Raw genomic sequence first — 22,924 nt, 5'->3', positions numbered from 1 at the left:
TAGTAATAAAACAGAACTATCTTGAACTTTTATCAGAATACAAAAAATTCAATCTTTGCTTTACAGATGGATCAAAAATACCAACACTTCACACAGGATATGCATACTCTATAAATGATAGAATTTCAAATTTTAAAATCCATAACTGTTCTTCAATCTACACTGCCGAACTCACAGCTATTTTCCACTGTCTCTGTGACATACTCACTTATGAATCAGAAAATAAGTCCTTCTTAATTCAAAGTGATTCCCTCAGCTCACTAACTGCTATCCAAAATCTTTTTTCCGATCATCTTCTAATTCAAAATATTCATAAAACTCTATTTGACTTACAAAATTCAAACTTCTTCATACAGTTTATGTATGTACCCAGCCACGTTGGAATCTTAGGAAATGAAATTGTAGATATTAATGCAAAATCTGCCACCATCCTTTCTCCCCTTATATTTATCACAGCTGACGACCTCAAATCTATCTTCACCCAAAACACACTTAAGAAATGGCAAAACTTTTGGTCCCTTCAAACCACAAACAAGCTCTTTCAACATAAAAAATTAGTCCATCCTTGGAAAAACCTCTCCCACTTAAACAGACTTGAAGAAATCATTATAACCAGACTGAGAATTGGCCACACAAAAATCACACACAATCACCTCTATGAAAAGGCCCCAAAACCCACATGTCAATTCTGCCTCTCAGAACTTATATCTGTCCAACACTTACTATTTCAATGTCCCTCCTTACATCAGCACAGACTGTCCCTACAAATAGATGAAAGATCCCTATTCATACCAGACGACCCTTCCGAAATTAAAAAATTCTTAGACCTAATTAAAAAACTTGACCTTACCAACTCGATTTAAATCTCATACGACGGGTGTAATAATCAAGTAATTACAAACACCCAAAAAAAAAAAAAAAAAAAAAAAAAAAAGTTATAGATAAATATGATGGTCAAAAAAAATGCATTCGATTAGGCAGTTAAAAACCGAGTCGTGGCTTATTCTCGAGCTTTTTAGAGAGTTTATCAAGATTTGATCTGATTTCCAGACGTATAGATCAAATGAATTTTTTTGACTGGCATATTCAACTTTAAGTAACTTGAAGAAAAAAAATTCAAAAATGTTTTTCTTCCATGGGACAAGTTAGCAAAAATATCTGCATCTTGGGTTTAATTTACTAATCTTTTGAATTCGAATTTCACAATTTTAAGCTATTCTGAAGCCTCTGGAGCAATTTTCGATTTCTCCAGAATTTAAAAACACAGACGTAGGTAAGACACGTGCACATGGGCCATGTTTTGCACCGAAATTGGTTCACAAAAATTCGAGGTGAATTGGTAGCCAAAAAGATACTCGATATCATCGATCCAGAAGGTCAATAGGTCCAGCACCGAAAACGAATTCTCTAGAATCCATCAAATTTCTCAAGTGAAAAACATTCTCCTCTTTCGGTTAGACATTTCTCCAGAAAGGATGAGCATTAATTTGGGCAAATTTTAAAATTCGAAAAAAATTGAAGATTGTAATGGAGGCTCCAGAATGACCAGAAATGGTGGAATTCGGTTCAGGGGGAGTTGATATTATTTTTTCAAGACTATCATTTCTACTGAACAAATATGCAATTTTTTTCAAGCATGTATCGCCAAAAATTATAAATTTTAAATTTTAAATGCCTAGGAGGTAAAAGTATTCAAAAATTCACCAAAAATCAAAAAATCAGTTTAGGCAGCTGAAATTTTGGCTATGGGGGTTTAACACCATTGTCTTAAAAATCACGGTTCTGTTTAAATCGGAGGTGGGCACCTCAAGAGGTTGCCTTCTGAGGAAACTTTCATTTTTTCAAATTTGCTTCAAAATTCGATTCCTTTTTTAGACCTTTACTCCACACTTGAAGATTGGCGGATCGTGAAAATGACCATTTATCATCAAATGGAACTAAGTACCTATAGTACCTACAGAAATTGTTTAAAACGAAAACTAACGTTGAGTTCATGCTCAGCAGGTTGAAATACTCCGTTCAACAGTAATTCGTGTTTTTTAAAATATTCATTTTACTAGGTGCTAAAAAAATCCCAGCGAAAAAAGCAAATTTAGACAATTCGATCAAAATAATGGTAAAAACTACAAATTGAGATGATCAGAGAATTATACTTGATTTTTATGAAATATTCTTATAGCTACAATACGAAGGACTTCAAGCGCATAAAAGAATATAATCACTTTACAAATTGAGTTTAGTAAGTAAGTTAAGATATTTTACCATAATTGTGTAGATCAGCACGTGATTCAGCAAAAAAGTATGCAAAGGACCGTAAATGTTTCCATTTTGTAGAAAAAAATGTTCAAAATAGCATCCATTAGTTGCGCCTATTCAATAACGAAAAATTAATAAATTCCATCCATGCGTTATTCCAATATTACGCCTTTGTATAATTTCATGGAATCAATTTAGGCCCCAAGTATGCCCCAAACATTTTGACCATTAATTAGATCATGAACCGTCAAAAGTAATTCTGTAGACTACCTACATAACCGCAATTAGCCTTTTAAACCAATTAAAAAAAAAAAAAAAAAAAAACCTCAAAGACAAACTGGACGACGACAACGCCAACGGTGAATCGGTCGATGATCTTCGATGGTCGAAGTTACGAGCTTCGTTACGTGCGAGCGCAGGAACGCTGGCATGTAACGTCATCGTCACCAGAATTTTTATGAAATAATAATTTGGAGAAGCACAAATTTTCCAGCAAGCAAGTAAAAATATTTATAACTGATCAACTTAAATAAGGGACAAGGGGGAGGTCCAATTAGTGCAAAAGAAAGGTAGTTGTGAAAATATCCAATCATCACAACGAGTAAAATTGAATTATAAGCGTATTTTTCATAACTCATTACTCATAAAATCCAAATCACTGACAAATGATGAAAATAATGGGAGGGGGGAGTGAGGGTGAATATGGGACATGGGTACACATGAAAATTCAACTTGAAAGTTCAATTATAGGAGAGTGAAAGTTGATGTTGAAACATGGTTGAGTGAGGATTTCATTAGAATGAACACAACATAATTGTGAACGGAAGATTTCATTTCCAATAATTTTCCATCAAATCAAACCTACCCTATCATTCAAGTTCATCATAAATTGAATGATTTTTTTTTTAAATGTAGTGAAAATCAAAAATAAACTTACCTCAATTCGTTTGTAGTCTGCTGTGATTGAGGTGAGAATTCTAGCAGGGCATTTGGACATCACTGGATACTCATTTCTTTGATATTTATAATCTGTAAAATTGTTTTTAAATAATGAGAGCGAACTAACGTACAAAGCGATGGAAGCGCATCAATAATAATTATAGAAGTACTATTCCAAAAAATTCATCTACTCCAAAAAAAAATGAGCAATAAATTTGTTCGTTTTGTATCAGTTGCTTACCTTTGCTTAAGAATAGTCTTTCATTCAAGAAAAATTCCTTCTCAAGACAATTTATAGCATCTTGAACATCTCTTTCTCACCCCTACCCCTTCCACCTACATCTAAAAACAGTGCAATTCGCACTTTCCTCTACCAAACTCAACACACATGCATCGCGAGCAAACTGATACGACAGCAACAGCCCTGAAAAACAGCAATATCTCACCGTTGTTGGCACATCCAAAGAAGTATTTCAATTGAACGGATATAAATATAATTCTCATCCAAGTCGCACCCTATTCCCATTCTTACTCTTACTGCACAGTGCACACTCATCACCGCCACAAACACATCTAGATCGCCTTCTTATAAAACCATACATCGTGTCGAGCTGTATTTCGAATTTTTTTCCCGCAATTTCATCACCCCAAGACGAAAATTTATTACGCGATATTTTACGACCGCGTATACCAATCCAATCGTACACACACGACATCACGACAGTATGTATTCTACAATGACCAACGAGACGTTTGTAACGAGAACATCCACCTATAAACAGACGACCACCTCGTACGTCGTCAGTTGTTTTTATTATCTGTACGAGAGACACAATATGGTCATAAAGTTTGATAATTTCCTACATATTCGGATGGCCTAGGAGCCTATAACCGTATTTTATATGGGAACTGCACACCTGCTAAGTTGAGATATCGACATTTTTAGCCTTTTATGTAATGTAATCGTCAAATCGTCGGGCAAGCGTTGTTCCATATTAATCGTTGATTTTTTGGAAGGGAAGGGAACTGAAGAATTTTCGGTTTGAAATCTCTTTTCGAAAATCGTAAAATCAGAAGCCCGATTTCACAGATTGAATAATAAACTAAATAATTTTATTTATTTATTCCTTTTAAAATCAAGTTATTATCCTCGTAAATTAATATTTCTCAGAATCACGATTTGAATCCATCAAACGACATATACGAAAGTGAATTAATTACTGGTTCTTTCTGTTGGGTACACAGAAAGTAAGTACACTTCTATTGTTTTCCTCATTCGCTTTATTAATCATCTTTCTCTTGACTTTGTTTCAAAGTTTTCTGATAATACGAGTACCAATGTATTATTTTCTTTTATGACTTTTACATCACATACCTATTTTAATATAATAATCTTCTTCATTTGATTTCCACGTCTTCCAGAGAAATTTAAAAATTCTGGGAAAATCGATAATCGTGCTGAAAGCTGGAATGGCAATTGATTCGGAGGAGTTCATTCTAGTTTCAGGACCAATTGCCATTATTTTTTTTAGCCAATTTTAGTTTTTTAAAAATTCACCACAAATCAAAAAAAAAACAATCAGGGCAGCTGAAATTTTGGTTATGAGAGGTTCAGACCATCTTCTTTCCAAAAATCGCGGAATCATTCAAATCAGAAGCAGACACTTCGAGAGATTTTCTTCTTAAGACTTTTTTAAATATTAGTCCGAAACACTCAAAAAAAATTTACTATAACTCACAAGACATGCGTTATTAGCTGATTCCAAGAAACAGAAACTACATTGTACTTTTCAGTTCTTCAGTTTCTCATTTCTCAATTTGAAAGATACAAATCCGCAACAAAATACATTTACCAAAGTACCAAACGTTTACTAAAAAACAATTAAGCTATCAGCGATTTGCTGATTGCAAGAGAGTTTTTGCATTCGCTTTTTGCCTACTGGATGCTCTTTAACTGCTTCGATGCGCAATAGTTAATTGCCTAATGCGTTCAATTTTTTTTCAAACAAGAACTCCTTCGTGGCATGATTAATAAAATGACCACACACATCAAAATTAATTTAAAAATTCATCAATCACTTCTTAATACGTAGAAAAATATCCAATTTGAATGAAATTGAAAATTTATTTCAAATTTTAAAAAAATCAATACGAAGAGAATCAAATTATTAACTAGGTTAAAAATACTTGTCTCTGTTTTGCAACTTCTTAAAAAATTAATTTTAAAGTCCAAAATTCGGCAACATCACCATATAGGAAATCGCATGATTACTATGGTGCGAAGTTCGAAAAGTAATGATCTCGTTGACACGATGTGAACCAGAGTTAATTCAATCATACCAACGGTGGGAATTTCCGCAAACTTTTATACTCGTAATTTCGATTTTTACAAACGAACGAGAGTTCCCTTTCAAAACAGTTCATCGAACTTCAAAATCTTTTGTTTTTCTACAGCACGTAAATTTTTCTTTCGATTTTACGAATAGTATTGTTTTATTCATATTTAAAAAGAGCTGAAATTTGTTTTTTGATAAAAATTGTGAAAATGAAATTTTTTCCAATTACATATAAATTGTTTACTTAGTGTGACAATCTCTTGGCAGATTTTTTTCAATGTAAACATGGACAGTGATGATGATGATAATGATTCTGAAGATATGAATAAGATCGAGATGGAAGACTTAGTGAGGAAAATTGTCCCTCAGATGAGTGATAGATAATTTCAAATGCACTTCCGCCTTACACCAACAGCGTTTGAATGGCTTTTGCGAGAAATTGGGCCCCTTCTACTGCATAAAATAGAAAATTATAGACTCACCATACCACCTGAAAAACAGTTGCTTGCTATTATCTGCATGTTAGCAGCCCCTGATTCCTATAGGCGGCACTGTGCATTGCACAGAGTGAGAAATTCAAATTTACAAAATTCTTTAAAAATATCAAATTTGAGGTAAATATTTGACTAGTAAGTAATTTTTAATTTCCTAAAAATTTCTTTCGAGAAGATTCGATGCATAGTTGCATAGTTGAATAAACTCTGAAAGCTGACGTGATGTTCAATGCTTGTTCTATAAAAAAAATCTATCCTTTCATAGAGTTTTTCTCGTTTTATAATAAAAATGTAAATAAGTATGTAATAAAATTTCTTTTACATGTGTGAAGAAGATCAGTGTAATGATGATGAACATTCAGTCTATTCATTAATTTCAACCTATTAAGGTATAACCTGCGTGGACTGAACCATCCTTTTAAAATTTGGAAAAAAATTGAACTTGAATGATCACTTATTTTGGAAAACTTATTTTGGAAATTGAAGATTTCCTCAATTTTCTCTAAAAGATTATGTTGATTTCGCCAAATTTACAGACGCAGACAAGTACATAAAGCCCAGTTGATAGAAATTTGCTGTAAAATTTCATCAATTGAAAATTTTTTCGATTGCTCTTCCTCAATTTTTTTCATAAAATCCACAAAGGAAAAATTTAATGCTTCAAAACGCAAAACTTGATTTCCTTTTTTCGACACAACTTATTGTTACAAGAAAATTTTTTTACATTTTTCAACAAAATTAGAATAAGATAGGGCAAACTGACTCAGCGGTTTTCGATTTTGATCCAATTTTATGTTGCAATTTGAAGGAATTCGGTTGAAGTATAAAAATTGATGCTATTTCTACGCAGCATCAAGATTTTACATCGTAAAAAATTGTTATTACAGAAAAACGTATTTGTACATTTGAATTTCTTCATCAAATTCCAGAACGAACTTTCAACTAATTTCCAAGATCTCAGCGCTTTTTATCCTGGCACAAAATTCATTTTATTTGAAACAGAATAATTCATAATTATAAAAATATTGTCAATTCTAAAAAACTGCTACTTTTTATCAAACTTTCATCGGAAATTTAAATTCTCAAATATAATTTGATCAAAATCAAAAGCCTTAAAACGTCATTTTACCCATTTTTATTCGAATTTCATCGCGTTGGAAAAATTGTTTCTGGTGAGCTATCGAACGAGTTGAAAAAAGGTATTTAACATTTTTTTCTTTGAAGCATCAAATTTTTCCTTTGCAAGTTTTATAAAAAACTAGAAAAACAATCGAAAAAATTTTCAACTGTTAAATTTTACGGCAGAATATCAATTCAACTTTTTGTTATCTGTAAACTGGGCTTTGAAAATCTACATAGTCTTTTGGAGAAAATTGAGGAAGGTGCCCGATTTCAAAAATGAGTGATCATTCAAAATCAAGTTTTTTTCAAATATATTTTTTAATTTTAAATTTAATACATAATGATGATTATTATTATTTTATCAATTAATTATCTTAGCCTCTATACTAAGCTAATCCTGTAGCAGATTCTACTATCGAGTGTCCCAGATAGTCCCGGTGGCAAAACCGGCATTGTCGATGTATTTTGCAAAACTATAAGTAGTGATGGCGAACATGTGATCTTGGAAATGCAAGTTTCTTGGGCATATACAATTTGGGCACAAGATAAGCAAGCACACCAGGGGGTCAGTAATGACACATACAAACTGGGCACATAAGAAAAAAAGAACGAAAGGAACGCATACAAATTGGGCACATTAGAATGAGCGAACGAAATCGAAAGGAACACATACAAATTGGGCACATTAGAAAAAATGAACGAAATCGAAAAGAAGCCATACTATTTCGACACACTAGAAAATAATCAAATAGGTAAAATAGATAGGACATGTATTCACACATTATGTTCTCAATAGATTTCATCAAAAGCAGATATGTACTTATCAAAAAAGTAGGTAGGTACTCTGGTAATTCATGTACTTACATACACAGAATTAAACTCACATCCATCCATATTATCTGTATTAGAGTAAGTACCTACCTGAACTAGGTACCTACTTGCGTTTTTATGCGTAGGTTAGTTGCGACAATGAACTCACTACCTAGGTAAATCAAGTTTCAGCTGAAATTTTGATAACAAATGCTCATCTGCATTACATTTTTCGTATTCATCACCATATTTACCTATTGTCAGTATGCCAGTATCAATTACGAGAGCTTCGAAGTGTGTTCTGTATTTATTCTTATTCGAAAATTCTTTTAAAATGAGTGAACGTGTCGTTTTATCGAAATCAGTGCGTGAAAAAGACGTTTTGTGGTATAGTAATTTTAAATTTACCAAGGGACGATTGCTGAAATTGACTGGAGAACAGCATTGGCGGTGTGCGAACAGGAAGTGCTCTTCGAATCTGAAAACGATGGGGACCACGTGTGTAATTACCGAACAGCCAAAAATGAGCACAACCATCCTCTTGTTTGAATGGTTCCTACATTTTTTACATTCAAGTTTTTAAATAAAAGTTTTAAATGTGATGTTCATTCTTTCCTGTGTGCCCAGTTTGTATGTGCTCTTTTCGTTCTTTTTTTTCTAGTGTGCCCAGTTTGTATGTGCCCAATTTGTATGTGTCATTAGAGGGCGATTTCTAGCAGTGTGCCCAGTTTGTATGCCAGGAGTGAGAATGTGCCCAAATTGTATATGCCCAGTTTCTTCTGAGCCGAATTTCATGAATAGAGTTGTCTTCTATGGTTCGCAAACTTATTGTGACATGGTTGCGAAAGGCACTGACTATGATTCCGCGAAAAGAGTTTATATCATAGTGATATGTAACTTCAATATGTTTCCGAAGAGAAACTGGTATACGAAGCATTCAATGGTAAACGTCAGCAAATTGAAGAAACACATACTAGCTCAACTTACGAGTATTTCACATGTATATTTCACGAAAAAGCTGCCAAGGCCACCGAAACACAACTGTTATAACTGCTCCGATCCCCGCCATTACGATTTTGAGTGCCCGCATTGGGATCTGTGTTCCATATTGCTTCAACTGTGGACAATTCGGTCATTTTGGGGGCGGATGTACCAACCCACGCGTGGATTATCGAAGAGGTAATAATCACAAGAATAAGTATTGTAAACCGAAGTACCAAAACATTGGGTGCTGTAGAACCAAAAATCAAAGGAGCTGAAGGAGTATTGCAAGCAATAAAAGCAGCTTTGCAATGATACGCTGGATTGCAAAGATGCTTCTCGTCAAATGCAACGTCGTCATTGATTGCTTATGGAGCTTTTGTGAATATTGGAAGCCAAAGTGGACTTTGGTCTTTATTTGAAAAAGAAAAGGATTTTGTAGCGGAGTCTCACCCATTTGTAACTTTTTGGGGCACTGTTCACCGCACAAATTTAGCATGGAAACAAGACAATAACCAGAGAAGTTCAAGAAATAAATAACGTGATAAATCAACTCTACTCAATTTCAACGTCTTTCTACGAATCACAGTGATCTCGGGAAACTAAAACTGAAACTGAAATGAAGTCTCCAGCAACTTTCTGGAAATTACTGGCCCCTCCAGCAGATTTCTCAATGCTCGAAATAGCATTGAAAAATCACTAGTATCCGAGTGTTTTGTGAACTTCACGATTTGCTGAGGTGAAACCCTGTCAATCAACGTATCTATTAAAGTGCAGTCGAATGTTAATAAAATCATTAATTTTCCAGTATTCATTAATTGCTAAGTAAGTTTTATTTTAAGTAAATGTACGATGAACTGAAGTGTGGTACTCAGTTCATGCGCAGATATATCTACATGATTGTGCTGAATTGTTTGTCTTAAAATTTCAGCTCATTTACCTAGAGAACATTATCATGCAGTGGTTGTAAATCTCGAAGATCTGTACCTTTATATTGGTCATTGCATGCGCCATTACAACTTGTTCGATACCCTCGATGAAAATGCATATGCCGTCATTCGTAAGTACCCAGCACATTGGCTTAGTTTTACTTTTCTCGTCATCTCAAAATTGAAATTTATCTCATTTCAGGGGTACAGAACAAACGAGTAGTACTGATCCCAAAGCAATATCCAAATGCAGAAACAGTATTTTACATAAATGGGTAAATAGTAATGTGCGGAGCTACCTGCTTGAATTTAAAATAAAGTTTCATCTGTATCAATAACGTTTCATATAGGTAGTCATTTTATGGAGTTGCTGAAGAGAAATAGGTATACCATTCATCCAAGGACATGTACATCCGTTAAAAAACCAAAATCTAACGCTAGAGACGCTTGTGTGGCTCGCACGAGGTGAATTTTTGTTGTTTTTTTTTCGCATCAATAGGTTGAACACAGTGGTAGGTACATTGTTCGGGAATGCGAATCTTGATACGTCAACTCTTTGGAGCTCGAGAAGAATCTAACAGATGAAAATTGGAGTATTACGTAAGTAGGTATAACTTTGTTAATCAGATTTTCAAAAAAATTGAGGTATATATTATTCAAAATTTTATTTTTGAATTCCATCCCGATTTCCAAAATAAATTTTCAATGAGGGGATACGAAAATTTTCCGAAAAGTTTCTCCAGTTAATGCCAACATAAAATTTTGAAAAAAAATAAAAAATGATTTTCTGCGCAAGTTGTGACAATAACAAAAATGTAGAAGTGACATACTCGTAATTTTCAAATCAAAAAAATTTTGGTCAAAAATAAGGATGAACGGTGGGGATTTTCATTTTAAAAAAAAAACATTATTTTGGAAATTGAGTTTTCAAAGTCGTTCTATGAAAAATATCATTTTTTGTAAGAATGAGATTCTGTAACTTTTGAAAAATTTTCATTCTGTTCGAAGACTTTGAAAAGATTTACAAAAAATGACATTTTCATAAAGAACCTTAGAACGACATTGAAACTCAACTTCCAAAATATTTGTTTTTTCAAACAGAAACCCCTACCCAAAAATTTTTGTGATTTGAAAATTATGTCACTCTCACATTTGTAGTAATTATCAAAACGTGTGCAGAAAATCATTTTTTATATTGTTTCCCCATATTTTCGAATTTTGGCTTCAAAATTTTTGGACGTAATAATTATTCAAAATTTTGTGATTTTTATGTTGGTATTATCTGGAGAAACTTTCCGGAAAATTTTCGTATCCTTTAATCGACAATTTATTTTGGAAATTGGGATAGAAAAAATGTCCATTCTGAGCATTTCCTCAAATTCTGAAATGAAATTTTGAGTGAATTTCAATTTTTTTTTGAAAATCTGCTTAACGAAGTTATACTCTTTCCCACATAAAGAAAATTTTCAATTTTCATCCGTCAGATCTTTCTCGGATCTCGAAGGGTTAATTCGCTGGTCAAAATAATTTTTCGTGTAAAAAAAGCAATTTTGTTGATTATTCGGAAGTTCAAGTGAAGTTTTATATAGTATCATATTAAAGAGAATGAAATTCTCTATCGATTCACGTAAAATCTTCATCATTATTTTAATTATTCACATTAATTTTTTCAGTGCTCTATTGAAGTCACCTGAAACTGTAAGTGACCATGATAAAGATGTTACTGCGGATTAGCGTAAAAATAACGGTTGTACAGTATGAACCTATTTACCGATTTTTTTTCTTCACATAATATGTCAACTTTAAACTAAAAATACTCGAAATTTTCAGCGAACACATAGAACAGTAACTAACACAATTTTACCACTATTTTTGAAAATTCACAAAAAATCGAAAAATGCACTTTAGCACTTGAAATTTTGGCTGGTGATGGATTTTTGCATGCTCTTTCGATCTAGCGATGCCCAATTCGAAAAATTTTGTCGAGTCCTATGTTGGAAAGCAAAATCTTCGATTTCAGCTGACCTGCTCTCAAAATTTGAAAAAGTGAAATTTCACTGCTTAGCAGTCACGACATTTTGCCCTTTTAAAAGCAGTAGTTTTTTACAGCAAAACTGTAGAAAATCTACTGACCAATTCAGTAGATTTTTCATTGTTTTTCAATAAAAAACTACTGCTTTTAAAAAGGCAAAATGTCATGACTGCTAAGCAGTGAAATTTAAATTTAGAGAGTGTCAATCTAAAATACTGCCATTTTGTTAATAGAGCCAATTATTTTTTTTTGGCAAATTTGCTTCAAAATGTTTCTCAGGACGTCTCCTTTAAGAAATAAGTTGTCCCAGAGGATCGGGAGGGGGTGCATTACTCCATATATGCCATATGCTGGACAATAACGATAATGAATAAATAATCATCCTCGTTGATGTGAAAAGCCTACCATTCTCAGACCTCCCCTCACCATCGAAATAAATAAATCCACCCAAACGCGAAATTAACCGCTCCAACACTTGAATTTCGGCGCTATTATCGACGGCTGTGTTTACCTGTTCATTCGACACAGAATGGTCAGAAGGGTAGAACGAAACAAGAGCAAAGAGTCAAGAAGACGGGTGATCGGAGGGGAAGTCGAAGGGAAGAGCTAAACTCCGGGTAAGTTTTTTCCGCATCAATATCAACGATTAAATTAACATTTTCTGCGACCATTGGCGCGGTATTAAAAGCTCTGATTTATTAGCTCGTGCGAATGCGGTGGTATGTAGATGTACGACGACGACGGTCGCATACGGTGCTATACGGCATCGTATAGTATGCATAGCTATAGCCATAGCACGCAGAAAGGGTTTCACTGACCAATATAGATAATACAAGTTTTATTAGCGATTGTTCGTATTTGCCGGCACCGGCTATAAATATAAATACGAGACCAGGGATGTAATTGTAATTGAGAGCAGTGTAGCCAGTTCTAACTGTCACCAGCTCGGTGATACATAGGTTAGCCCCGGATAACAACACCGACCTGCCTACAGGCTGGTCCGAAAAACGGGGTAAAACCGCGGCGCTTAGACCTTTTCCCACAGGGCTTGTAAATTACTCCAACTTGACGTAAGCTGGCGACCGGATTATAATAAAGTGAACCTTTTAAAACTTGATATCTTTTTACACTTTTTTCCCCATATTACCTACCCCTCCCTCCCTCCCCTCTCACTCTCCAGTATGGTGCACGCTTATACGACGAGGGATTCGAAAAAAGAAAAAAATACGCTCGAAATCATCGAATTTCATGTCCTATCGCCGCCTCAGGCTGTGGTCGTTTTGAACTATCGTATATATACGATGAGGAGGGCGTGTGCGTTGTCATTTTCGAAAAAAAAAGCACCGACCGTTTATACATGGGGAGTAAACGTATCACATATAGGACTACTTTTGGGTAAATAGATTTTACGCTTGGTACCTGCAGTGTGCTTCTGTTGTTTGTGTAACCACCATACATTATTTCCAAATGCGCTTTAGTAACTACAATCTATCATTTCGTTTGCTTTATAAGTAAGTAAGGTCATTTATAAAAGGATCAAAGGATTTTAAGGTTATTATAAAGTGCTGAGTATTTAAATTATACCTATACGATGAAGCTCATCCTTGCCTCAAGCAGTCGCACTTCTGAGCTGCTCGATGAGATCGTTAAATTCAACGGTATTTTTAACCATAATATACGAAGAGTGACATTTCTCTAAATGAATTCGACTTTGTATCACATACAGGCACACGCTCATTGCGGTCGAATTAGCATTTAGCGAGTAAATCGCGTCGAAATGTAGAATGTACTCGTACACAGAGCACTAGTTGTTCTCTATTTAGTTATACAGTACCTACGTGAAACCCATTAGCGAAAATAAACACACGCGAGCAATAAAACCTCCCTTCTGTTCTTTACCATAAACCACATCGGGGAATACTCCGCAGGATCCCTCATCGTCTCACGCGGCAATACCTTGGAAATTATAATCGCTGTAAGAAATAATTGCGGGTATGACGATGATGTGAGGAAAACAAATTTGTGCGTAATAGCTTCTCTGCAATATATAAGGCGTGTGCATTTTACTACAACACCCCTCTGCCTTCGTCCCTCATCTATATCTATCGAAATGAAATTCCGTAACAGACGCATTCGGTACCTAGCACAATAATATAGGTTCTTTGTTCACGAGCGACGATGCGAAATCAAAGGTCTAAATAAGTGTAAATTGGTATGCTACGCGATCTGCGTTTGACAGTAAAATGTCATTCAGTTTTACCCGAAATATAAGGAAAATGAAACACACGAGCGACGTCGACGACGTAACGTAACGTACGTAACGTTGATATCCGCAGAAAAATTATCGGGTCCCTGTGTTAAATGTTTGTGACATATTGACTCTACGATTTTTTTCCTGCTTTTGCCAATTCCAAGGTGCTGTGTAGGCTGTATCGTTTGGGATATTGCATATACTCGTATCTGTGCATGTACGATGAAGGGGAAATGTAAACGGGGTGTTGTTTCCTTTCTTTTCTGCGCTTTTTTTTACGAGCTAACACCCGGTAAATAGGATTTCTCTGTTTCTAATGTTAATGAAAAATCATCCGAGTGGGCTCCGATCGAATGACGACAGCATGAATAGAAGGGTCATAAGATGGTATAAGAGAAAACGAAGGGAAAAGTGGGAAGAATTTTGCAGAATTTGAAAAATATTGAAAAGAGGACAACTACATATCCATTATTTGAGGCGAAAATTTACAATAGCGAAGAGCTATGGGTCTCAAGTTACAACGCCTAATCTCTACAACCCCCCTGCTCGAAGGGGGTTCAGGTATGAAACCCATGCAACCTTACATATACCATCTAACGATTACTCAACAAATCAAAGCTACATTTTCACACGTACCATATCATCGAAGTACCGTTTCGCAAATCGTTGGACTGCAGTAGCTTCCAGTTCTAATCGAAATGTTGTTATACTTTCGTAACAAAAATACCTAAAAGTAAGTAGCCTACTACACGTCATATTATGTCCAAGGGACACTAATCTTTTTTGCACTGTTTTAAAAAATAAATAAATGACATTTCCAGTAGTAGATTAAAGCATGCGATTCCAGGGTGTCTAAGAAAATTTCTCTGAAGAAATGCAGTACTTTTACAGTACCTTTTTTGCAGTACCTTATATTTTTTTTATCAAGCTTACACCGACCCCCCCCCCCCCAAGAAAAAAACTATTTTTGAACCAGATAGTTTTTTCACAATCACAGACTTCAAACTATAAGATACGGGAACACAACATAACGAGTAATTTTTTTTAGCTTACTGGCTGAATATTCCCGTGGTGGTGACGTGTGTCACCACGCCTGTAAAAAACATACAATAAGTGAGTACCTTAGAGTCAAACCCAGAATTCTCCACTTTTCGTCATTTTAAGAAAAACACAAAAAACTGCTAGAAGGTTGGTATCAGTAGTAGCAGGTTTCTAATCTCGTCTATAAATAGTGCTTTGGGTAACAATCGAATTGACGAAAAAAAATGTTTTTTTCAAGTGTTTGCATAGCAGTAATTCACGATACCATTTTGGAGAATTCTGGTTTTGACTCCAAGTCTGTAAGAAAATCAAAAAAAAATGTAAAAAATACATGATAAAATGAGGGATAATTCTAGATTCAAGTCTGTTGAAAGTATCTCAAGGTTGTTTACAGTCGACTGGAATAAAAAAAATTTTTTTTTGAAGTATTTTTTTCAAAGTTTGACTCGAACCCGAGACTTTGGACCCCCTCACCATCATGGCATCGAATGGGGTAAAATGTAGAATGGCAATTGATGCGTACCTACTAACTGTACCCAAAACAACCATAATCTCATTTTTGAAAATTTTGGACTTTTTTCGGAATTGGACTCGGACCCGGTACTTTGGACCTCGCTGACTGCGTCATTATGTCAGATTGGTAAAAACGGAGAATGGCAATCGATGCATACCGACTAACTGTACCCAAAACGATCATAACCTCATTTTTCAAAAATTTGGAGAATTCTGGGTTTGACTCTAAGGTACTCAAGTGTTGCCATCATCAGGGTGTCCACTCATTTCTGGAAATGATTTTCCCTGGCTTTTCCAGGTTTTCCAGACCAATTTTTCCATTTTTCCAGACCATTTTTCTCAATTTTCTATGCTTACCGCATACTTTGGTTAAAAAAAAAATTTTTTTTGGGGGGGGGTGTATTTTTTTTATAAGCTTCTCTTCGAACTGGATACTTCTCCGGATATAAAAAACAGTTCAACTGTGATTATTAACATTTTTAATTAAAAATAAATAAATAAATGAATGAAACATGCATCAAGTTTGGCCAATTGATTACAATATTCATAATAACTTTTGAAAATGTTTCTTTTCTTTTATGGTTTTTTGGAGGCATCAAAATGTGAAATTTGTTCATTTTAAAATTGAGAAACAAATTGGTCCGAGAGAAGCGAGAACTTTTAAAAATATTCATTTCTAGATGCTTAAAAACGAGGTTTTTTTAAATGAGAAGAGTTTATTTTTTGATTTTTAAAATTTTAATATTGGAATGATGTTTTTTTTTGAAGGAAGTTAACTACTTTTGAAAAAAAAGAGAACAAGGTCGAGCGAAGCGAGGGCGCAAGCTTCTGAAAATTTGCATTTCGAAAGGCATAAAAACAAGGTTTTTTTTATGTGAGAACGAGTAGGTTTTTTTTGGCTTTTAAAATTTTAGAATTTGAATAATGCTTTTTTAGAGGAAGTTGATTTTGAAAAATAAAACAGAACAGGCCCTAGTGAGGGCGAAAACTCTTGTAAATTTGTATTTCGAGATGCATAAAAACGATGTTTTTTTTCGTCAGTTCATTTTTTGGCTTTAAAACTTTGATTTTTATTATCTAGAAATGTTCATCTGGTCCTTTAAAAAAAAAAGAAAACAATCCCGAGCGTAGCGAGGGCAAAAGCTTTTGAAAATTTGTGGTTTGAGAATTAAAAATAATGTTTTTCTTTCATAACAGGTCCTTATCTGAAATTTGCAATTGATCGTTTTTTCAAAATTCCAGGGATTTTGCGTGAAAATTACGAAATTCCCTGACTTTTCCAGACCGACCAAATTCCCTGACTTTTCCAGGTTTTCCAGGCTTGTGGACACCCTGCATATTTTGAGGTACAAAATGAACATTTTTTTTTTTTAATTTTCACCAATTAATTCATTTTGAGGTTTTTTAAAAAATTTTAAATCAATGATTTTGAGAAAAAATACAGTACTTTTCAGGCAAAATGCAGTACTTTATAGTATTTGCAGTACCGAGGATTTCTATGCAGTACTTTTACAGTACTTGCAGTACCTGCAGTACCTGTTAGACACCCTGGATTCGAGCGTCCTTTCATCCACTTGATTTTAGGCATGGGTCGAAAGTCTCAGCAGGGCGGAAAAGTTGACCCTCCAGAAGACTAATAAAATGTAAAAAAAATCAAATTTTTTTAAAATCTTCCGTTTGCCCACAAGTTCTTAATTATTCAAGAATTCAAAAAAAATACAATTTTCTCAAAAATGTCAAAAAAATCAATTTTTTCAAAAAATTCAACCTTGAATCTATTTTAAAATTCTTGAGAAAAATTGATTTTTGAAAATTTTGAAAAATTGAGAGCTCGTGTGCGAACGGAAGATCTGAAAAATGTTGAATTTTGTTTTGCATTTCATTTGTCGTTTGGGGGCCAACTTTTCCGCTCTGTCGAGACTCGCGAAACGAAGTTTTGGTTTTTTCAGCCCACCCTAATAGTCATTGCCCAGCTCATGTACTGAATTGAGTGATGGACGATTCTATGGGCGCATGTCCTGCAGTCGAAAATTGATTAAAATCCACAAAAAAACTTGACACCCAATATTGATAAAACGTAAGGTTAGTAAGTAAATTAACAAAGTTATCAGTAGTTACTGTTAAAGAAATTAGAATTGTTGTTTGCGTAATTAAATTTGCGAGTTGTGTGTTGTTATACTACAATTTTTAAAAAGTGTTTCACATTATTGAATGCTCCGGCCAATCAATCATCATGATGATTGATTGGCCGGAGGTCCTTGATTACCTATCAAGTGGTAATATGTATTCAAAATCAGTGGGCATTGTTGCTGTCGTTAATTAACAGCAACAAAATGATGGAATTCCGATCATCGAAGCGCATTACCTTCAATCGAAGATAACTGAAAAAGTGAAAAGCCTCACATAATTGATATAAATAGTATGTCATAATTTACAAAATAATGTAACACGTAACAGTCTGTGGCATTTTCTTGTTTATTTTTTGTTCAGGAAATCGGAGAATTTATGGAAGTTTAGACTGCAGATTGTTCATGCACTGCCGCATCTGGCAAGTGCAAGCATATTGTTGCAACTCGGTTACACATTTAGAAAAGTAAGTCTCCCAAAAAACATTTTTAAATAATAATGTCAATAGTTCACTTGAATTGATACCTAGCTTTATATTCAACAGTAGCTAAAAGAGAAAAGCTAAGCTGTATAAGTATTTCGGCTTTTGGTTTCTGGGTGCAAGAAGGAGCAGTTTTTTTTACACAATTCATAATGTTCGAATGAATTTATGGAAAAATCTCACCAAGACTGAGCTGCATGGACACAACAAGTTACGTAATCTGCGAAAAATAGGAAAAATTGGAACGACTAGGTAGATGTTGGAGTAAAGATGCGGCCTTGAAATCTGTTTTCCAGTCCAATTATTAAAAAAAAAACATGAGATATTGAATAAGGTCGTTATGTCATTTTCATGAAGATTTTGATTATTGTAATCGAGTCAAACAGAACCGATTTCAAGACAAAATTCCTTGCAAAAGCGCTCCTCCAAAATGGGTCCAAAATTCAACATCATCTTATCTAATGAAATAACTAGATAATAGGGCTTGGGTTTTTATGCTCGAGCATATTTTTACATCGGATTCTGAAACAGAAGACGAAATCTCAAGTTCTGAGGAAGAAGACGATATGAGAAAAGAAAGATGAAAGAAATTACCAAAAACCCATCCCACTATGGCAGAAAATTTGGAAAAATTAGATAAATTCAACGGATAATGAAGTACCTAGTAAACGGCGAAGAAAGAATTGCCCGAAATTCGAGTCTTGAAAACGAGGCTGAAAAAACTAATAATGTAGGTAAAAAATACCCTGAATTAGAGGTCGATCCAAAGGAAACCTACAAATTACGTAGTCTATTTAAAAACAAGCCATTCATCTATTCGCTGATTGCAAGATAGTTATTGCATTTGCTTTTATGTACTATGTACTTATATGGGTAATATTGGCTGATGGTTGCATTGGTTGCTAAGTTTGCTTTTACATATCAACTTGAAGCTGATTTTTCATTTCTTGACCTTTTTTAAAATTTATAAAGCAGAATGTACCTACTAGACCTACTACTTTTTAATAAAATAAAAATTCAAATAAATGTCTTGTAAATTGGAACATTCATAAAATTATTCATACATGAATAAGTAGAAAAAACATGAAAAATTAAATTCCAAAGCAGCCCTAATTTGGTTTTGATAAACATTAATTGCGGATTAAAATCATCAATTAGCGCACAGCTTACTTTTGCACTTATCTGATGAACGAATTAAATTTAAAATTCAACGTGTGAAATAAAAATTACATTAAGCAAACGGCATGGCTTGATTTTACAGCCTGATACAGCACACTTAATTAAAAATATATCGTTGAAAATTCTCCTAAAAATTTACGTAGGTAGTTACACATGCGGCTTGCTTCGGACACTTTTTTGCTCAAGATCTTCGAGCGATAGTTATCTGAATTTAAATGCATATTTCTTAGCCGTATTTTCACGATAAAATACCTAGGTGAGCACATAAGATTCCATTCATCATCTATCTTAATTTTTTCTATGTTGTATTTTCCAATCAAATTTACTTTCTAGATATTCGAAAAAATGATATTATTTTGGACTTTGGTGCATCTAGCTTGGCTAAATATCGCCCTAGGATCACGACACGCTCCAGGTGACTTCGAAGCTGTATCAAAAGATCGCTATTACATCGATAAGACGGTATTGATCGTTCGATTTTTCCACTTTGTCGAAGAACGTAAATGTCAAATAATCACGTGTCCTGCCGGATTCATCAAAAGCACCAATCTTGATATGATCAAACGATTCGTGCAAATCGACGTTGACGAAAAAGGTGTAGCAAAAGCAAAAAATGATACTCGTAATTTCCGGCTATTCAACGATCCAAAATTCTTGGTAAGGAAATATAACCTCATTTACGAAACGCATTTGGCCGAATATCCGGTCGTTCATTTAGAACTTAGCGATATCGTTGGGCCCTCCATTCCTGAAATTTTAATCAAATTGAGCGCGAAAATTCGTAAAGCTTACCAAGAGTATCATTGGCTTTATAAACTATACAGTGAGAAATACCCCACCGGATATGACCCAGAAGGAAACGCCAAGGAAAGGGCTCAGTTGAATTTTATGCAAAGTATTTTCCAACCAAACGAACTGAAAGCAGCCGATATCAAACAAAGTATTTATCAGTTGGTGGAAATCCTGTATACTTATTTCAATAAACAGGTGATTGTTTTGATCGACGACTTTGATGCCCCCTTGATCGACACAGCTACCAATAAAGAACATCATCTCGCTTTGAACATGGTGAAAAACATCGTCGACGAAGTAATTGGTAATTTATTCAAAGCCGACATGGATAAATACATAAAATACATGTTGGTCTTGGGCACAAACTCGGTACCATTGACCGAAGAAAACAATAACATTGTTTTCCGACCCTTCCTCGGTAATCATCCGTTTGCTTACCATTTCGCCTTCACCAAAGAGGAGCTTTCGGCTAAACTTCAAGCTCTCGATTACCCACCTCTTACATTCCGAGAAGTTAACGCCCAAAGAGGAGGATACCAGTTGAAAGAACTTAGGCAGATTATGTGCAGACCAGACTCGATCCAGAGATTTTTCAAAAATCAGACCAACGATATTCCACCAAATTCGTGGATTGATAGCGGATCCCTGAACGCCTTATCAATGTTTTTGAATAATACCGAAATAAGGTCTAAAGTTGGAGAGCTATTGAATCTTGGTAATGTCACTTTCAAAGTAATCAGACCCCTTGACGTGGCCCATTATCAAAAATTATCCGAAATCATTCGCGGTCTAGCTGATGTCAACAGTTTCGATGTCGATGCATTTTTCACCATTCTGCTAGAAAATGGATTTTTGGCCTACATTGAGAATACGAAATTATTTTACGGATACTTTGCCCAGAAAGAAAAAATTTTGAGATTCAAAATACCCAATGAAGAAGTGCGACAGGTGTTTAAAGATTATTATTCATTGTATAAAGAATAAATTACATTCAAAAATAAATGTGAACGAGTATAGGTACCTATACTTACCTAGTTTAATTAGGCCAGTTACTAATCCGTAAAAATTTTTGTGATTTGAATCCGATGGTGTGGGCATAAGTTGGTATTTAAATGAAGTGATATCATTTTTATAAAGGTATTTTTTTCATCTTGTAAAATTTAAGATAGTTTAGCCGAATTAATAAACGTCGAGTCGGTGGCAACACTGGGATTGAGAAATATGAAATTGAAGTTTTTTTTTTTTAAATCAAGAAGGCCATAGAAATATTTTTCAAATGTCTGGTGATTCATTGGAGAATCCTGGCGATTGCAGTCACTAAAATTCACCAAGGAATCAATGAGCACTAAAAAAAAATGTCAAAGGTTCTGAGGACATTTTCGTGATTTTTTTACCATAAATTCAACTTTTAAAAGTCAAAAACTTCTTAGGTGGGTTCTGGTGATAGACTTGGTAACTTGTTGATTGGCTATGAACTGAAAATTAATAAAATTTATTGCCATTTAAAAATTGCGTAGAAATTTCTGATGAATAGGGTGTCAAACTTTCGAATCATTTTTCAATTCGCAGACGGTAAGAAAATGTTTGTATTATTTAAATGATGCCCTTGATCCATAGTACTCGAGGGGACAAACAAATAATGTCAATTACCACTTGCCATCTTCAAAATTAGGGGGGCAAACTTGATTTTAAATTTCTAGATTTCGAGTGCCCCAAATTTGAATTTTTAAATTGTGTTTTCCCCTTCAATTGTGAAGATGAGTGATTGGTCACATGTAATGACATTATTTGTTCGTCTGCTCGAGTACTATGGGTTAGGTAGTCATTTAAATGATACAAACATTTTCTTAGATATTACATATTAACGAATTTTTCAAAATTGGTAAATTTTTGTTCAAAATAAAATGGTGCAATTACTTCAATTTGCAGACAGTAAGAAAATGTTTGTAGTATATATCTGAAAAAAATTTACTTTCTATTACCAATGGCATATTTTTTCAAGCCAAACGAATATTGAAACAGCTGGAAAGTCAAAAGGATGACAATTCAGAATTTTGGAAATTTTAAGCCAATTTATTTAGTGCTTAGCAATGAAGTAGAACGAGAGAAGATTCAGAGCAAAGTTGAAAATAGAATAAAACTTGAGAAACAAAACGATGCCACAAAGTACATAATATCGACAAAGCAGTAAGTAACTTAATTGGAAGTTGAGCAAGTAAGGTAAGCAAATATATTTATTTCGTATGTTTTGGGCTTTTGGGCAATAGAAAAATTTATCATAAAGAAGAATAGTGATGATATTAAGCAAGCTCTTCATGAAATAACAGGATATACTGCGCCTAAACACTAATAAATAATTTAATTGAATTGAATTCACCAATCCATTAAAAAAATACCCCATATAGTCGTGTAGTATGCCATCTTTGAGCAGCAGAATGACACTTTTGACGACTCGATGTTCGATCTTTACCACATTCCCATCATCCATTTGGCTCCATTTTCACATGAAAAGATTTATTAATATCCTGTATCAGTTCAGGATCAGTAACTATATCAAAATAAATCAACTCATCACGCACTCAAACAAACGTTATTAAAATCGTTTGATAGGCCTACATTACCAAAAAATCTCGATAAACGA

General features: G+C 34.2%; 1 protein-coding gene and 1 long non-coding RNA gene across 2 annotated transcripts in view; one reads left to right on the top strand and one right to left on the bottom strand.

Moving 5' to 3' along the window:
- The window catches only part of LOC135841165 (uncharacterized), a 210,082-nt gene that overhangs the window by 135,279 nt on the left and 51,879 nt on the right, over positions 1–22,924 (bottom strand). Inside the window, exon 2 of the long non-coding RNA XR_010557853.1 lies at positions 3,194–3,285. This is a non-coding gene — a long non-coding RNA (uncharacterized LOC135841165). The remainder of the gene's footprint in view (positions 1–3,193; positions 3,286–22,924) is intronic.
- LOC135841020 (uncharacterized) lies at positions 19,589–21,510 on the top strand. The gene is made up of 2 exons (XM_065357799.1): positions 19,589–19,747; positions 19,825–21,510. Exon 2 carries the CDS (start codon positions 19,837–19,839, stop codon positions 21,265–21,267), a length of 1,431 nt encoding a protein of 476 aa, XP_065213871.1. The 5' UTR covers positions 19,589–19,747; positions 19,825–19,836; the 3' UTR covers positions 21,268–21,510.

The sequence above is a fragment of the Planococcus citri genome, chromosome 3, assembly GCF_950023065.1.
Source record: "Planococcus citri chromosome 3, ihPlaCitr1.1, whole genome shotgun sequence".
Lineage (NCBI taxonomy): Eukaryota > Metazoa > Arthropoda > Insecta > Hemiptera > Pseudococcidae > Planococcus > Planococcus citri.
Note: the sequence above shows the minus strand (reverse complement) of the source record. Positions and strands in the feature narration are given on the sequence as shown.